Raw genomic sequence first — 19,833 nt, forward strand, 5'->3', positions numbered from 1 at the left:
AACAGTTCTTTAAGATGTTAATAATTTTTTGGTGAACTAATGCAGTGTTCCATTCGGTTTAAAAATTGGAATTTCCAACTTTTCTTTTCCTACTTGGAAAAGTGCAATGGAATGCCACAAAGATTTCAAAATTTTCTAAACTGACACTGATGAAAATGCATGACACTGAGGGCACAGTTAATTGTAAACATTCATTTCTATTACATTTATGTTATAAATGGCAAACGCTTATGTCCTAAGCAACTTACATTGCATTCAATGTATACAAGGTATTCATCAGTTCATGCATTCCCAGGGAATCAAACCAATGACCTTGGCGTTGCTAGCGCCATACTTTATTGTTTAAAAGAATGATTTCAAAACTACAGATAATAATACCTGTTAAGCTAATGCTTATAGAAACTGTTGAGTTAAAAATAATACAAAAAACAATGTGTTTATATTTGCATACCTGCAAAACAAATGCTACTGCAGCATTGCTATTTTTCATCATTTTCAATGCATAAGACAAAATATGATTGGACAACATATACAAAATCTAATATCTCGCATCTGACATTGAATGGAACACAGTATTAAGAAATACATTTTATTTGTTATATTAAAAAAACACTACACCACATTAGCCTCTCTGCTGCCCCCACCAGCTCTTGATCGGCACAGAGATCATGTCTTCATAACACTTACTTAAAGATCAATTAAAGGGTGATTCACCACTGACAAGATGGGCTTTTAACAAAACTTGACTGTCTATGCAGTAGAAAGGTGAAGTTTAAAATATGTTGCTAAATGACTAGAAAACAGATAAAAGGGCTGTGGCATTGCCAAAAAGGCATGGAAATTTAAACACCCATAATGCACTGGGCTCAATCCAACTGTCTATGGGTGCAGGTAACAAGGAGAAAGAATACACATTGTTCATTTACACTATTGACACTGTAACAGTTCAAAGGTGGTAGAAAGTTGGCAAACTTATTCTTTAATAACACTGTAAAATGTAGCCTTTAGCAAATCTCAAAATGAATATCCATTTTTCATTGTAAACATTGTGATGTTGTGATACCTAAATTCACTTGCTGTAGATTTTTTCAATCAAGCTGTATTTTTCTGAAGTACGTAATTTCTTTAGCTGATAAAGCTTTTCAAAAAGTGGAAAAAATGACTTGCCTCTTGTCATCAGCAGTTATGTGGGAGAAACAGAGTAACGTTGTGCACACTGTTCTAGCGAATGGCCCATTATGCATCGTTCTATCGCTCTACCCTGGCCGCAAATCCATAAAACCCTCCATCATGCTCTCTTTCACTCTCAGAGGGTTTGGCTCTCGGTCGCATTCTCGCGGGGTAAAACTGCACACTCACTGCCCTGCACAACAATAGCTGGTGAGTGAGTCAGCGGCATTGTGGGTTGGTGCGGCTGTTCTTTGTGACTGCTTGGCTACGGTCAGACTGCAGTAGGGGGAATTTCAATGAGTCTGCAGAATCGGCGGGGCACGGCTGCCACGGGGCAAGATTCATAAATGTGTGTCTCTCTCGCCCCATTTTGTGCCAACATCAGCAACACCCCTAGACACAGATATCTCCTCCTTCTTGGCTGTATTTCCTGTTCTCTCACTCTCTTTGCCTGACGTGGAAATGGCACACGACTCTCCTACAGGCACCCCGAGGATAAGTCATTCACACTTTGTGTTAGTACTTTATGTCATTGTCAGAATGAAGCTATCCAGCCAGTTCTAATTCTTGGTCCACGGTCAGAACAAGCAGAACAATCCCAACAGCTGCTCACCCCGTTTAGTCAGTGATGTGTTACTCGGATGACATCCTGGGTCATTGTGGATCATTAAGTCATTATGATATAAAATTAGACTCAAATAAAGAGTTTGAGCTATTTCATATGTACGACACTACAGCTGTACTGCAAAATACACCTTAAAAAACTCCACCTACTTCAACTTAAAAACTTCATTTGCTGCCTTAATTTTTTCTTTAAGTATAATCAATTTTGCTATACAAGTTATTTCAACTGAAATTACATTAAACTTAAAAAAAAAATCTAATCTTATGTAACTTGTGTAAAAAAATGGTTAAATTAATTTGATGAGTCAAAACATATGTTACCATAACTTATTGATTATATTTAGGGATGCTCTGGTATAAAAAAAAATATATAAATTCTACCTAATAAGTCAATATTTATTTCATGTACCAATAAAAAAACAATATACAGCCCCTATTAAAAATTATACACTGTTTGTCTAAATAAATTAAAAATGAAACACCAAAGATAAATAATTTTAAATGCCTTAAGAGAATTTAGGCATATTTATAATTTTTGCATTAGGCAAGGTATACATTTTATGTTACACTGGATTCAAGATAAACATGTTTTTAAGACTTTACGAAACAAGCATGCTCAATTAAATATCACTAAAAATTCAAATATGCTTAAGCTGTGATTTTGAATGTGTGCTTCCTAAACTCTGCCCATCTTGTAACCACACCCCTCATGAGTTATATACCCAGCCAAATAGGTTTTCATCTGCTCAGGGCAACACAGGCACTGAGAAACTGTTGTCTGTGAGTATTTGTGAAGGAAACACAGCTGATGGACGCTTGTGTTTAGACTGCAGGTCGCTTTAACGGAAAGGGTGAAATCTGACCGTGTCGAGGCTGCTTGCTTCTACAAGATCGTGGTCAGCTCTTTTTGGCTCAGATTACACGGGCTACGATCCATGTAGGGCACATGATGGCATGTTTATCTGTCTCTTTTTCACTCTATCTGTCTCTCTCTCACTTGCACACACACACAAATACATACTGCAGATACAGGAAGCAAGCAGTCGACTTCCTAATTAATCCCTTCTGGTATAATTTAAAGGGGTCATAACATGGATTTATTATTATTTAATTGTCTCCCTGAGGTCCACTAAAGTTTTTTCTGCTCTGATTTTAAAGGGATAGTTCACTCAAAATGAAAATTCTGTTATTATTTACTCCCCCTCATGTCGTTCCAAACCTGTATGACCTGTATGCATGTATATACATAGGCTGAGTAAATGACAGAATTTTTATTTTTGGGTGAACTGTCCCTTTAAGAAATGCTCCCGTTGCATGTGAAATGAGCAACAGCGCTTGCATGTGAGATGAGCAATCAACTAAGTCAGGAGATTCAGACTTTTTTATCCCATACACTTTTTAACTGTTGTGGAAAATACGACCCCTTCATATACAAATTTCAATTTGGCATACTAACAAATCCAGTGTTGAATATGAATAAACACGGCAGGCTCAGAGCTGTGCTTGGCTCATTTTGGATACGTTTTCACGTACCCTCATCTGTGATTGTTAGAGTGTGAGTGAAAGCTGAAGTCTGTATAAGGTGTGTCAGCATGCTCAATGGGATGATCTTACCGGGCTGGGCTGTTGATTGGACGGGTCACAGGCCAGAGAGACAAGATCCTTGAGCGGGTCTTGAGAGCTGAGGTGTGGGGGGTACCGGATGGCCGTGTGTGGGAAGTAGGTGGAGGCAGTCTGGGGGAGAATGGGAGCGCCAGGGAAGTGCAGAGACGAGGAGGGATGTGGACTCCGAGAGATACCTGAAAGACACAATGATATTCTGCCTTATTCACTGGAATTGTTCGCTAACAGCCAATATGGTGCTTTTACTTCTTTTTAGTACTTTTCAGCCCCTGGCCACTGCATGAAAAAGAGCAGCATGAACTTTGACTAAATTATCTCCTTTTACGTTCAACAGAAGAAAGAAAGTCATATAGTTTTGAAATGACATGAGGGTGAGTAAACATAATTGTAATTTTCTGTGAATTATTCATCTCAGCTTCAATACCTGTGGATTTCAGCTTTGAAACAAACTACGTTTGGTTTTGTATTTGAAATAACACCATCAAAGAACACTACTGTTCAAATGTTTGTGGTGAATAAGATTTGTTTTTTAAAGAAATTAATACTTTTATTCAGCAAGGATGCATTAAATTGATCAAAAGTGACAGTAAAGAGATTTATAATGTTACAAAAGATTTCTATTTCAAATAAATGCTTCTTTTGAGCTTTCTATTTATCAAAAAACTGAAATAATACTATTAATACTGTTACATTACTATTTTCAACATTGAACCAAATCAGCATATTAGAATGATTTCTGAAGGATCACGTGACACTCAAGCCTGAATTAATGGCTGCTGAAAATTTTGCTTTGCCATAACAGATAAATTCACATCCAGCACTTGAACCATCAGCACTGGAGCTCCTCAGGGCTGCGTACTCTCCCCACTGCTCTTCTCCCTCTACACCAACGACTGCACATCTAAACACCCCTCTGTCAAGCTCCTGAAGTTCGCAGATGACACCACACTGATCGGCCTCATCCAGGACGGTGACGAGTCTGCTTGCAGACAGGAGGTTAAGGAGCTGGCTGTCTGGTGCAGTCTCAACAACCTGGAGCTCAACACGCTCAAAACTGTGGAGATGATCGTGGACTTCAGGAGAAACCCCCCTGCTCTCCCCCCACTCACCATCATGAACAGCACTGTGACTGCAGTGGAGTCATTCAGATTCCTGGGCACCACCATCTCTCAGGACCTGAAGTGGGATATTCACATTGACTCCATTGTCAGGAAGGCCCAGCAGAGGTTGTACTTTTTTCTGAGGAACTGAGGAAGTTCAACCTGCCACAGGACTTACTGAAACAGTTCTACTCTGCCATCATTGAATCCATCCTCTGCACCTCAATAACTGTCTGGTTCAGCTCAGCTACCAAATCTGACCTCGGAAGACTACGGAGGGTAGTCCGGACTGCTGAGCGAATCATTGGTACAACCCTCCCCACTCTCCAAGAACTGTACTTATCCAGAGTGAGCAAAAAGGCTGGTAAAATCACTCTGGACCCCTCACATCCAGCACACAACCTCTTTGAACTTTTACCATCTGGTCGACGCTACAGAGCTCTGAGCACCAGAACGACCAGACACAGGAACAGTTTCTTCCCTCAGTCAATACATCTCATGAACACTCAATAAATAAACGTAGAACACACAACTAATACATTATCCATTCACCACACTCACTTATTTTATTTTATTTTCTCATTTCTAATTTGCACATACTTGACCTGTACATACATAGTCGCCTATATTATATATTATATATTGTGTATTTTTTTTTTTTGCTGCTTTGTACATTGGTTATTGGCTATTTCTTGTTATTTTGTCTCATTACCTGTGTCCTGTCCTGTTACTGTCCTTCTGTTGCACTGTGGAGCTTCTGTCACTATAACAAATTCCTTGTATGTGTAAACATACTTGGCCAATAAAGCTCATTCTGATTCTGATATAAATTACATTTTAAAATGTATTACAACAGAAGGTATTAATTTTAAATGTTATATAATATTATATAACAATATTACTTTTTTGGCTTGGTAAGCATACATCCTCACAGCCTGCTTCCCAAAACATCTAAAAAAATCTTATCAACCCCAAACAATTGAACGCTAGTGTACCTGTAAATAAACAAACACAATAACACTCACCCCTTGCATTTTAGTGACACATTTGATAAAGCTGCATACTGTATAACCAACATCTTAATTGAAGAGCTTTTTGTTGAGTTGTCACATCCCTGTCAGATTAACCATCATAATTCTCTACAGAACACTTTATATGCTGTAACACATTTGGCAAAGCCCAGCAGAGGTAATATCAGCTTGATGTTTCAGTGCAGGCAGCATATGGCTGACACGCTCCACCAATTCATCTGAACAGCTAGGCTAATTGTTAGAGCATAACTCAGATCACAGTACAACTATAAGAAATGACATGACAGTACTCTCGTCTCAGCCCACTGAAATTGTGAACATCTACAATCACCTGCATTCAGATCTGCCTCCATCCAATCAACAACCGATGGATAGAACCATATGATATGATGATATTAGCAGAGACAGTTTGGATAACCAAACACAACAGTAGAAACTGTACAGTATATTTGTTCCCCCCAGCTAGCCGTTTGCTGTGTTTGTGTGTGCAGACCTGTGATGACAGAACAGACAGATAATATGCACGTGTGTGTTGTCCCCTCACCGCTGTGCACTGCAATGACAGGTCTGTGGTGCTGTGTGAAGCCAAGACGTGGAGAGCTCTCCTGAGGAGATGGACTATCCATCTCTGTCTTCTTAACTGTAGGGGAGATTCCTGTGTGAAAAAGAGAGAAGAGTAGAGAGAGATGGAGGAGGGGGAGGAGAGTACACGGAATACTGCAAATTCAGCTCCATTGTTCTATACAAGGACAAACTTTTTTGAGTCTAAAGGAAAGCTTAGTCAGCTAATTAATGAGCACTGCGTGGTCACTCTTGATGCTTCTGTCAGGTCACAGCAGATGCTTCTAGTTACCACAACTGACCACAAGGTGGTGCAGTGTAACGAGAGTTTTGACAGTGCTGCAGTGCAATGCAGAGTGCACTCTCTCCTTGCGGCCAGACCAGAGGGTTAATGGGAAAATATGTCTGCTCTGTAGCTGATGATCTGCACCGGTTATTTAAGGTCAAAGCAAAGATACAGTCTCCATATGGATGTCAGAGTGATCTATTTAGAACCTTCCCGATATGGAAGTTTTCCCTAATAAGCGAAACATATGTCTAAAGTTTCCAGAAACTGCTTTTTATTCAAGGAAGGATATGTGGAGATCTTCTTAAGTCAACATTCTTTCGTATTTTTCGGGATTTTAGGATGTCGTTTAAAGGATAGTTCACCAAAAATGAAAAATCTGTCATCATTTACTCATCCTCATGTCACTTCAAACCAGTTTTACTTGCTTTCTTCTGTGGAACACCAAAGCAGTTTTCTATATTTCTTCAAAATATCTTCTTTTATGTTAAACAGGTTTGGAATGACGTGTGAGAGTGAGTAAATTATAGGATTTCCATTTTTGAGTGAAATATATCTTGAGGGACACAAATCATTGAAAGAAACAGTTCTGCTCCCAAACGCCTCATTTTAACCTTCAGATCTTAATCCATAGGTGCACGAGACCAGAGCAATCATTGTTAAAGAGAAACTCATTAGGAACGTCTAGACAGGAAGTTAGGTGGGCAGGGTCGGTCCACTGCAGGGGGTTCGGCTGTGGGTACAGTACTGGGATTTGCCCTGAAGGCTGATATGAGATCAGTGCTGCTACTTCATACACAGTGATGGATTTCAGATTCCTGCTGGTTATAGATCAGTGGGGAGGGGTGAAGCAGGTCTCCTGAGATCTTAAGCAACAGTTTTGCCTGGAGGATTAATGGATATTCACAAGGGTGTGACAAAAGTCAGATGTTATGCAAGGTCTGAAACGGCAACTCAGTACCTTTCTAATCTCACAATAAACTCGAAACTACAAACTTGAAATCTTTTGCTCATTAATAAATATTAAACTGTATGACTTGATGCATGCAATGCAAAATTAATTTTAAATTTATGTATTTTTTTTTACATTTAGGGCATTTTAACTTGTTTCAAAACGAGCTGCCTTGCCACCTACTTCCCACACAACACAGAATCCCAATGGTCAAAGACCTTCATTTTTGTTAGCATGTTGCTAAGCTAATGGCACAATACTCTTAAACAAAAATGCTAAAATAATGGATAAAATAATCAATGGGTAAAGAAAATGGGTAAAATAATTTAAATTAAACTGTTTTAACATGCATCTTTCAACAATATATATACATACACTAACATTTGACACTAACATTCAGCTTTACCTTCACAGGAATAAACTGCATTTTTAAAAGATGTTTAAATAGAAAACAGTGTTTTAAATGGTGACAGTATTTTTGATCAAATAACTGCAGAGAGCATAAGACATTTTTTTCAAAACATTACTTTTGAACAGTTATGTAATTATAATCATGTATTGCACGTGATTTTAATTATACAAGTCTCTTGGAATTTTTTTTGCTCAGAGCTTGTGACAATGCATTATGGGATTACATTCTCCACAAAGGATCCAAGCTTTAGAAACCAGCGAGAAACAAGCTATCCTAGGCAAAATAATTCAAATAAACAGCCGCCTTGTTGGGATCCTACAGTATGTTACCTTAAAATGCTCTCTTCATAGACAACTTACTAGCTTTTAGAGCAGAGCCTTCCAATGATCTCTACTTTTACAAATGATTAAAAGCACACTATGCAAGATCACTCAACATCAAATATATTGCAGTACAAAACAATAAACTAACATCAACACTGCATGTGCATCTACGAACCACACATATCCTTTTATGCTCCCACAAACTGAACTTTCCCTACACAGATTGCTCATTGAAACTTCCCCTTTTACAAGAGAGGTGGATTACAGTATGGTTTCTATAGCTACTGCTTGCCCTACTTTATGTGAAATTAGTAGAGCTGCTTCAGCATAAAAATAGCTGTCTAAAATGGTTTTATAAGATTTAGAAGGGTTTTTACAATGGGTCGATGGCTGTCAAAACCCGTCAGCTATTCATAGCATCAAAGGCAGTGATTCTTCATACCCATTTCATTCATTAGTTATGCTTTAGCATCAAAAGTGATTCTGATATGCACTGTCACACTTGAGCTATTTTTCCAATGCATTTCTGCCATATACCTACATAAATTGTAACGCCTCCAAAACAGAACCACAAATTTGCTTTCTGAGCATAGCAGGAAACCCGCCAACCCAGTTATTCTAGTTGAAAGTTTATGAAGATCCCAAGGAATCAAAACTATAATAGAGAAATTATTCAAATGGTAAAAATTCTATTTGCAGAGGAGTAGACAACTGAAGGGTCAAAGGTCAAACGGTTAGCTCTCTCTCAGTTTGAGAATACAACAAGTACTGAGTTCGCTCCAAGGTACAGTACAGTACAGAGTGCAGTGCTGCTTTCTGCAGACTTTCACAAAAATGAGAGTTCATGAATTAATTAGGATTTGGCACTACGTTAAGGAAATTCAAATCCGAGTCCAGTCTAAGCTTGTGATTTTAGACTTCCTCTTCTGCAGTTGAAAACCTGATATGTTTGTCATTCATCTGAATGTGCTTCAAAAATAAGGGCCACATATGCTTATGGAGATGAAAATCTCCATGCACAATAGGCATCAACTAGTCGACAAATCGATTAGTTCTACCTCTATTCATTGTTTTGTATCTGTGTCAACTAGATCATGTCAATTCAGTTCCATCTGTAAGCTACATAGTGACAGCAGGAAGAAGAAGATTCTTCTAAAAACGACATGCACTTCTGCATCATTATGTTTGGATGGTAAAAATCCAAATATTTTAAAATTGAAATAAACCACACCATGGACCAAACTAAACCTAAAACTATTAAAACAAGAAAAACTATTAAAAATTTTAATCTATTAAAGTTTAAAAGTTTAAAATGAAATAGAATATACATATTAGATGAAAAACAAACTTTAAAAACATATTTAAACTTATTTTATAAACACAAAAAATTAAGTTCTAAAATTCCTAAAACTGAAATGTAAGTTAAATTAAAATATTTAAAACCACAAAACTAATACAAATTAAAGCACAAAACAAAATTAAAAAGAACACTGAAAATGTAAAATTAAAATGTTTTACTTTGTTTACAGGTTTAAATAGATATTGCAGTATATTAAAAATAAAATATTAAAAACAATATGTAAAATGATCATAATAAAAAATGTAATATTATTAAATATCTCAGAAACAACCTTACTTCATTAAGTTACACAGAACAAAGTCATTTCAAGGGTTAGATCAATTTGTACAGTGTAGTTTGAATAGATTACTACAGTAGTGTAAAAAGGAGTAGCTATTCAAGCCCTCATGCACAAAAGAAACTTTATTATGGGTGGTGTGGTGTAGAGGTCAAGGATCGAGGGAACTGGTACAATCAATGCAGTATAAGCCACAATTGTGCCTTATCACAGGTTGCTACAGATGGATTGTCCCTATAATAAGTTCATGGCCCAGTTCTAAAGTTATTGCCCAATAAATTCATGGAATACAGAAGACCTTTGATAAAATTAGCAACTCTGTATTTCTATGTTAAAATGTTGTCTTGTAAGATCAAACACAAAGCTCACCTCCTTCCATCTCCTCTTGCCAGTTGCGTGAACTGCTGGCAGGGGAGTTGGGAGAGGTGTAGTACTCGCCCCCTGGGCTGGTGTCTATATCGTCCTCCATGGATCCTGACTTGTGTCTCTTACTTCTGTGTGAGTAAAAAAAGAAAGAGAAGAAAAAAAATGAATGATGGAGAAAAGTATTGTTTAGTCAAACCTTATTTCTCACACAGACAAACAAATGCTCTCCCAAACTGTCTGGATGTGCCTTATGGATGTTCCTTTGGACCTGCTTTTCCCAGGCACTCAGCTATGACAAGCAGTTTGCCAACATTCACCTTTTGTTTTAGCTTTGCAGTGCATTTAGAGGAAAATAAGTGCATTAATCCAGACTGAGGCTTTTGCTAACCACAAAAGCAGATAAATCAAATAAACTGCCCTCAGCTGACCTGAGTGAGGGGCCGTGTACTTTCACACTCACTCATCTTTCCCAGGTGCATGTAAGGATGTAGTTTTGTGATGTTTTTATTCAGCTTTGTGTATCACCTGGGGTGATTTTTGCCGTGACACACACATGACAAATCTTGTTGTCACTGAGGTGTACTGGTGTCTTGAGCTCAAAATGCCTCGGGCTCCCTCTGTCTAATTCAGCCAATATAGAAATAGTTAACAGCTAACATTTATCATGGCGAGATGCTGACAGGTGCATTTAAAACTCTCAAAGCCTTGTCTAACTGACCTGAAATCTCACATGCTCCACAGTTTCAGCCTGGTTCAGATAAATAGGCCAAACATATTTTAGTTTTGAACCAATCAGCAACTGCTGCAGGCTGGTGCATTCATGACAACACGAAGGACCACCAAACTCAAAAACAACAGCTGGCGTACAAACATCTACAATGTAGCCGCTGTTGCTTCTGGTCTTGAGGTAATCGGGTTGGATGCCACTACAGCCTTTGTTGGAGTAGAAATAAAAGTTAAATCAAAGTTAACTCTCTGATACATTAATTATGAAATAAAATATGCAAAAATGTACTCAACTAAAAGTAAAATAATTTCTAATCTTTCTTTGTCAAATGAAGCTTTTTGAGAAATCTGCAAATCTGTACACTGTAGTGGACCCCAAGCAAGATATATGTATTACTATATTTACAGTAAAACATTTAAATCTGTTTGTGAAAGTTGCCTTATCTTATTTTAAACTGTCTTGAAGTTGAATGGAAATTTCCACTTAAATGCTCAATAAACAAATGGAGTTTATATAGTGGACAGATATATTTTCAGTTACAGAAAAAAAACTACATTAAATACGTAAATAATACCTGAATAAAAGTGTTCTATATCTATCTTATAAATAGAAAAAACAGTTCCTTATGAAAAGGACGGTCATTTAAAAACAACAGGTCAAAGGCCATTACTTATGGACATCATCAGAACAATTTGACAACAGCTGTGGGCAATATGGTCAAATCTGGTTTACTCCTTAATTAACATCAGATTGTACCACTGGACTGAATCAGAGGATGTTCATGACTTCATCAAAGCTGGACATGGATGGAGTCCTTATTTTAATTTGAGACAATTTAGCATTGGGATAAACAGATGCGGCTTGATTTCCACGTCTTTTTTGATTCTATTTTAAACCACATACTGTACATGCACGCATACACGCACACACAAACACACAGGTTAGACCTCATCACCAGTCAAAACTAGCTCAAGGACACAGTGCCTTTGACAAAAGGATGTGTGCCTGTAGCAGGCAGATGTGTGGTGGAGACGTGTGTACTGACCCGGTAGAGGAGGTGCTGGGAAGGGTTCTCCTCATTCCCACCCCTGAAGGATTCAGATCATAAGCAAGATGACCCTGCAGCTCTCCGAGAGAGAAGTTCGGCCCCGTGCCCGTCACCACCGGTGCTGCACACACACACACACACACAGAGGTTATGATAAGCACATAACACTTAAAGCTTTTAAAACAGTTAAAGCAAACATTTGATGTAGAACTATTTTGTGTATTTATTTATATATTATATATATGTATTTGTAAAAAAAAAAAAACGTACACTAGCATTAAAAAGTTTGGAGTCGATAATGTTTTTAATGTTTCAAGTGTCTTAAGCTCACCAAGGCTTCATTTGTTTGATCAAAAATACAGTAAAACAATGTTCTGAAATAGTTAAAATTTTAAATAAATGTTTTCTATTTTAATACATTTTTAAATGTAATTTATTCCTGTGATGGCAAAGCTGAAATTTCAGCATCATTACTCCAGTTTGAAGTGTCACATGATCCTACAGAAATCATTCTAATATGCTGAGTTGGAGCATTTCTTATCATTAATAATGTTGAAAACAGTTGTGTTGCTTGACATTTTTGAACAACATTTTTTTCATTGAAGAATAGAAAATTCAAAAGAACAGCGTCATTTGAAAATGAAACCTTTTGTAACAATTTCTTTGTGTCACTTTTTATGAATTTAATGCATCCAAGCTGAATAAAAGTATTGACAATGTATTAACAATTAACAGTATTAACAATGACTAAAAAAGTACTTTGGTATTGCCACGTTTTAGTTTTTGGATATGGTCTCACAACAATGCCATGTTTTTTAAACATGTGTCATTTTAATGCCATCATATTCTTTGAAATAGCCTGGGGTATCATATAAACACTGTGGTGAATGAAAATAGTAATCATTCAGTACCATGGTAGAGAATTAGCTTTTGATCCCTTCACTGTACCAAGGCAATGCCTCGTTACTTCTTGTTTGGGACAGTAAAAATAAATCCCCTAGCACCTTCACACAGAGGAATATTTGGAGTTGAGCGGTGACAGTAAACTAATCACAGGAAAGTGATGGTTATCTAGTGTACAATAAACTGAAGTTTTGCAGCACGACTTGTTAAATACTTGCATCATGTGGGTGTAATCTCACACATTCATGTTTAAGCCCACGCGAGGCTTATGAATCTGTGCCACTGCATGTCTGCTCTTACCTGAGCTGACCTCTTTCCTAATATCATTCCATTACTCTGTGCGTGTGTATGTGTGTGTGTGTGTGTGTGTGTGCACGTGTGTGTGTGTGTGTGTGTGTGTGTGTGAGTATGAGTTGGAATGCACAGTAATTGCTCGAGCTTAATAGACAGGCTGTATTGTGGGTGTTCAGTTATGTCCGAATGTGTTGTATGTAAATACAAAGTGGGAACAATGGGCTTGTTCCAGCATGACTAAACCTACAGTACATGAATACTTACATCAAATATTGCGTAGGAGTGAAAAAATACCTGGTTTGAGCAGGTTATGCTGATAAAACTGCATAATGCACATTAAGACATTTAATTAGTCTCCATTCGCAATCTATCACTTTGTTTTTAACTTGTAAAATACTGTGATTGCACACAGGTGTAAGTAGTGATACACAGCGGTCTCGCTTATTTGACTCACTTATAAGTCAACTGGGAAAAAGAAAATAATTTCAGCTAAACACAATCAGTTACATTGGACAGACTGGCGGGATTCCTTTCCTTCTAATGAGGAACTGTCAAAGCTGACATAAAACGGCTGTGAAATTGACGCTTGCGTCTGCTATGTGGACACAGGCTGTGTGGGAGGTGGGAAGGGACAGATGAGATAGTAAGACAAGAAAATGATTTGCTAAAATGGATCAGACTCCCAGAGATACTTTTAAATGAACAGTCCACAGAAAAATGAAAATCCTGTCGTTATTCACTCACCCTCATGGCATTCTAAAAAAGGTTCTAAAGCTGTATGACACTAAATTATGATAATTCAACTCAAATTTTATTTCTGGGTGTCTTTTAAGCATCTTATACAAAATACAAAAGCATCTCACTTCTTGATACTTGCACCAGTTCTGTTACACTGAAGACGCCCGAAGTTACAAAGCTCTCTTGAAACTCTGGAGCATCTGTTAAACAAAAGAAAACATGGAATAAATGATGGAACTTTCCAACAAGGATATCGCCAGCATCTCACGCACAACGAAATTCAATTTAGTTTTCATTTCTAAGTCACTCTGGATAAAAGCATCTACTAAAATGAACGAATGTCAATGCTTTACATAAGCAGAGTCTGTTCTGCCAGTGCACACAGGTTGGAGTGAATTATGGACAACAGGAAGTTTCAGATACAATGTTTCACTGTCTTTTGAATTTCCTTAATTTGAGGGTTTTTCTGAAAATATTGATCTATGGGATTAATTTTGTAAAGCAAAAAGTGAAGCTGAAATTTAATCAAAACTACAGTAATATTGTGAAATATTACAATTTAAAATAACTGTTTTATATTTTAATATTTATTCCTGTCACGGCAAACCTGTATTTTCAACAGTCCAGGCGTCAGTGTCACATAATCCTTCAGAAATAATTCTAATATGCTGATTATAAAGAGAAACAGCATTCATTTGGAATAGAAATCTTTTGTAATACTTTTTTTTGTCATTTTTAGCAATTCTTGTGTCTTTTGCTTAATAAAAGTATTATTTACTTTCAAATAAAAATATCTTAATGATGACAACTTAAACGGTAATGTATATTATCACAATCACATTACAACAACCCCAAATTAAATTAATATTGCTATATAATATTATATATATTGTAACTCAAATAAAATGGACAAACCAATTTTAAACAGTAGTCAATGGATGCAGTACAGTACCTCAGCCATCCCATCAGTCTCATAATAATACCACAGCATTATGAGCAGGACTGAATGTGTGAACAAAACTACCATCCTGATCGTTACTATCTAGAGTTTCCCCAAAAACTGAGCTAGACTTTTATCCACATGTGATGCATAATAAAGTGCTGGCCTTTCAGACTATCTCTGTTGAAACAGGGGAATGTGGGTAGGAGTGTGACATGAACTGGGCAGAGATAGACAGAGAGATTCAGTGTGTGGGTATGGGTTTGAAGCCATGCATGTAGGTTGACTTGTGTAAACAGGATGTTTGTATAGTGCAGGATAGGACGCTTACAGCACCGCACTGTATGCTGCAGCACCCTGTATATGCATGTGTACTGCAAGTATTCCTGTACATGTGGTTGTGTGAATGTGTGTGTACATGTGATCTCTTACCCATGGTGGCTGCTCGACTGTCCTCCTGATCTGAACCAATGCCTGTGCGAGGACTACTGCTCTGTTCAGCCTCTGAGAAAGACAAAGAGAGACAAAGAAAGAGAGACATTGGTCCTCAACTCAGCAGATTCTCTTAACAGATATATAAAGACCTGGAAATTGGCCTGGAGAATTGAGGTCAATATTCAGATTTTGTACAACAATTCTCACACTATGGTGGATCAAACCTTAAATGTCACATTCGTTTCTATGCTTTGCAGTCTGAAACATTTAGTTCGGTGATGCACTGAACAATTATAGCGAATTAGTGTATATATATCAATTTTTTTTTTTTTTACTTATTACACATGTTCAGGTCAAGTTAAATCTTTTTTTATCTGAAAGTAACATGATAGAATGCAAGGCCTGTTTACCTCGAGGTAAATGTTGATATGTTGTACATGTAATTTTTTTTAATAAACTGTAAATCTGAAAATAATAATAAAAAAAAATAATACAACAACACCGTGTTATTTGAGTACAAATGTCTTGGAAATAAATACATATTTATGTTCATGCTCAAGTATTTTTGTTAATAAAGAAAAATCTAAATATATAAAAAAAAATAAAAAAAAAAAACATTATAAAAACTTTTTTAAAAATAGAAAAATAGAATTTTTGAAAAATAGAGAATAAAAAAAAATTAAAAACATAAAATAACTATAATTATAAACATTATAAAAATAAAAATATTTCTCTGTCGCATAAAAATATATGCTAAAATTTAGAGGTCTTTTTACAGGTAACAGAAAATCATAGCAGGGCAAGTGAAAATCTGAATTACTGGAACAACTACGGCAGCAATGAATGAATATAAAACATACAAATAATAAGCACTTGAATGATTACTCTGACTTTATAAATGCTGCAGTTTTATATATGGCAATCATAAGCAAATCGCAGCAGCGTTAGAACTTGAGTCCAAGAGGTTTTCCCAAATATAAGCATTTACTCAATGAACAGAAACCTCTGAGATGTTGGCGTGTGGTTGATCATGTTAGCGATAGCTTTGGTAATCCGACATAAGAACATGTTTCTGTATAAACAACAGAGAATGTATGTTTTATATAAATCACTCATAGGTTACTGATACAGCCATGCGCTCTGATACCCTGACGAGCTGAAGCTCGGCCAAATGGCTCATAAGCCTCGTAAATGAGAAACACACCATATCAAAGTGCTGCAAAACCATTCAAATATTCTCTCTCTTTTCAACTTGTTTGGCAAGGCCGAGGATAATCTCGTTGAACCCTCTTCACTGGCAGAGCACAGGGATTGAATTGCCAAAGTGTAAACTCATTGAAGCAACACAATAATGACAAAACAACCTAATCCAACCATAAAACCTTCCCATTTGTGTGCGTTCCAGCTCTTTGCCACACGGATGTGAGGGAAAACGCAGATAAACACAAAACGAATTCGAGTCAAGAAGCGGCAGAGGATTTTCTGAATAGAGAATGAAAGAATAGAGGGGTTACCACAAGGACTCTGGCAGGCGTTCAAAGAAAAGCCAGTAAAAAAGCTCAAGCTGGATAAATAAATAAGAGAGCTCCCTATCAGATGGGCCGCACGCCACTGCCAGTTCAAAGCTGAGGAGAGTCCGACCGGCTGCACACGTCTGAATGCAACGCTTCATTACGACTCTCACACTCTTTGTGGCCTGCAGGACTCAGAGGCCAACCGCAAACTACTGCTCAAGACACACGAAAACACACACGACTGCGACATCGGTGCAAATTTCTTATATCTATCTTTATAACTAATTCAATAACAGTCAAAGAGAACTTAAGTTTGCGATCTGTTTTTCTTCCATAATCTGACGTATTTCCAAGCATATCAGGATATTCAGCTAAACAAAATGTAAGGTAGGTTTTAGAGTTGTGCCGATAGACAATAGTATCGTATCGACAATAGTATATCGCCTGTGGCTGATGCCTTTGACAATATCAAGATGACTATTATTATTATAATTAATATAATTATAATCAGGCTAATATTATTAACCAATTAATATCAGAGCTTATTTGTTCCACTATATTTCTTTACACATTTTATTTCCCCACACGATTCTGTCGAGTTTATGAATGCAATGGCTAATCAGAGGCGTTCAGATGAGTCAAAGATGAGTTTCGTTGTTTTTGTTGCGCGCTCGCTGACTCAATTCTGCTCTCTTGTGAATTCTTTCATCATAAACAACAAAGTGCAGATGTGCGTGTGAAGTAAGTATAAGAGATTTATTCATCATACAGTGATAACAGGAGTGAGGATGTTGTTTTATAAATGTAAATATTCTTTGCTCGTTTTCTGTCGTTGCTGTTTGAATAACCGAGAAATATCATGACATCCATATGCTACTTAACTAAAAAAAATATTATTTGTATTTAATAGATTACATTAACATAAGGCTGCTTTTAGCCTTACCCTGGAGTTGGTTCACTCTCCGGCTATAAAACTAAATAAGTAAATAATTAAACAAATTAGCATGATAATATCCTGCATCGGCGATCTCACAGGCTGATGATAGGACAATATGACTACAGGGCATGTCGCCCAACACGAGTAGGTTTGGAGTTGTGAAGTAAAGTGAAAGCAGTTTTGCTAGACTGGTTAACATTAGCCAATAGCCTGAATGGCCTAAGTGATGTAACCAGAAAGTCTTTTTTACCTTTGAAATAAAAGCTCCCGCTGAATAAATCACGGCAAGACCAGGAATGTGCATTAGGAAAAAAATATGGTCAATTTGGATTTTATGTTGACTTTAACATCACAACTAGTCTTCAATCCGCCCACTTGGATAATGATGCTAGTTTCCCCTGCCACAAAATATGAAATGTTTTTTTAAAATATATGTGCAAAGTGTAGCCTAATTATGTTGTTGTAAGTAAAATACACATGGTCTGGAAAAAAAAAAAAAAGAATTATAAACCTTAAAAATCTTCAGAAGTTCAATGACATTCCAAAGGAAGCGGTTGGATCTGGGCCATAATACTCAATGTTTTGAATATGAAAAATTGGAGAGGCCTTAAACAGTAAGAGACAGATGGATGCTGAGAGGTCTGAAGTCTGTTCCAGAGAAGACGAGCAATGCTTAAAAGTGCGGCAAATTAAAAATAAAAAATAACCCAACACAAAACATAAACAAACATGTCTGTCACCGTTGCGATTCTTCGCAGGCCAGGGTGATTAGTGCTGCCAGCTACACAGAGGGACACGCTCCAGTTGTCTCTCTCTCGGCTTTTCTCCTCCATGACTGTCTTCAGAGTCCTGTATGCTCCTGCCAAAAGCTGCGGCGGTTTCTAGGCAGGCAGCCCTCAGACCGAATCTCTGGCAAGGAGAATCGGAGGGAAGGAAAAATACAAGTGTCAGTTTGAGGGAGATATTGGCACCGAGCGCCTCTGACACATCTCTGTGTCCAAAAGGACCCATGAAGCTGAAGACACCAAAACATAAAACGTAAATAAGAGAGGAATTGCTTCAACCGTGAGCTCCTCATTTAGTTTCCGACATAAGTCCAAGAAGAAAAAGTAGAAATGCAGATGGAAAATATGATGCAATACTATGTGCTTGAACGACGGCCATTTTCTTTGTGTTGCATGGAGTAGTGTTTGCCATTTTGTAAGGCGATTTCTCAAAAAGTGACACTGTAATGAAAAAACAAAACCTAATCCAATTGTAAAACTATTTTTCACACCAATCTAAGGTAAAACGCAGGTAACCTTCGCAACGTAAATAAAAGAAGAATGGCAGTAGAAATGCAGATGGAAAATATGGCGCAATAAAATGTGCTCATACAACGTCCATTTTCTCTCAAGCGCGCCATTTTGTAAATCACTCAAACTCTGAAATGCTTTGGTAGCTTTCCTTAGTCGGACTACAACCTGTCGTGCGATCTGGATATGCAAGTCTAGTCAATTAGGTACCCGAGAAGCATTCACTGACCTATCAAGAGGACTGCTTCCTTCTCCTTCAACAGAACCATCATTTTTGCTTCTAGCTTCTGCTTCGTGTAATATCTTTAGCATGCTGATGATTTAATGGCCCCTCGCGTCAGAACTTTTTGTCCTTGTATGTGTTTTCCATACTAAAACTGTCACTGCAGTAAAAGTGAGGTTGCTTCCAGTGAAAGTTGTTTCTATTTATTTTCATGCAAGCAACATTTCAAGCCAGGAATCAGTTGTCGACACAGCCATTTAAGTTTTTTTTTTCTTTTTGGCAGACATTTCATGAGCAGAGAGGAGGTTTGCCGTTGGCAGCCATTTTAGATCGGTCTTTCTGCTTTCTCTCCCACTCTCTATCTCTCACACTCTCTCTATCCCTCCCTCTTTTTCTCAAGCAAGAACAAAGTATAAGTAACCGTACTGAAGAGTGCCAGCTTGCCCATGTGCCAACTCGCTCCGTTCAGGGCAGAAGAGAGAGCGAGAGAGAGACAGACAGAGAGACAGAGAGGCAAATGGCCGCTGCTAAATGGTTGGCAGAGACTCTGAAGATTTACAAAGTTGGAGTGGGCAGAGAAGGAAAGTCAGAGAGAAAGTTTGAGCTGTGGAAGTGACCTTACGTGAAAGACATTCCTGTGCACTGCCTCAGCCATTAGAGTGACTAACAGCTAAATAACAACATGAGGTATTAC

The 19,833-nt window shown here is 37.4% G+C and overlaps 1 protein-coding gene across 3 annotated transcripts in view; it reads right to left on the minus strand.

Annotated features, from left to right (window-relative positions):
* nfic (nuclear factor I/C) overlaps nt 1-19,833 on the minus strand; it is a 99,764-nt gene that overhangs the window by 11,363 nt on the left and 68,568 nt on the right. For all 3 annotated transcript variants that reach the window (XM_079381927.1, XM_079381928.1, XM_079381926.1), the window contains exons 3-8: nt 15,168-15,239; nt 13,921-13,995; nt 11,858-11,981; nt 10,089-10,213; nt 6,093-6,203; nt 3,409-3,593 (exon numbers count right to left, since the gene is read on the minus strand). In XM_079381927.1, coding sequence (XP_079238053.1) covers nt 3,409-3,593; nt 6,093-6,203; nt 10,089-10,213; nt 11,858-11,981; nt 13,921-13,995; nt 15,168-15,239 — 692 coding nt within the window. The remainder of the gene's footprint in view (nt 1-3,408; nt 3,594-6,092; nt 6,204-10,088; nt 10,214-11,857; nt 11,982-13,920; nt 13,996-15,167; nt 15,240-19,833) is intronic.

This window comes from Barbus barbus (genome assembly GCF_936440315.1).
Source record: "Barbus barbus genome assembly, chromosome: 28".
NCBI lineage: Eukaryota > Metazoa > Chordata > Actinopteri > Cypriniformes > Cyprinidae > Barbus > Barbus barbus.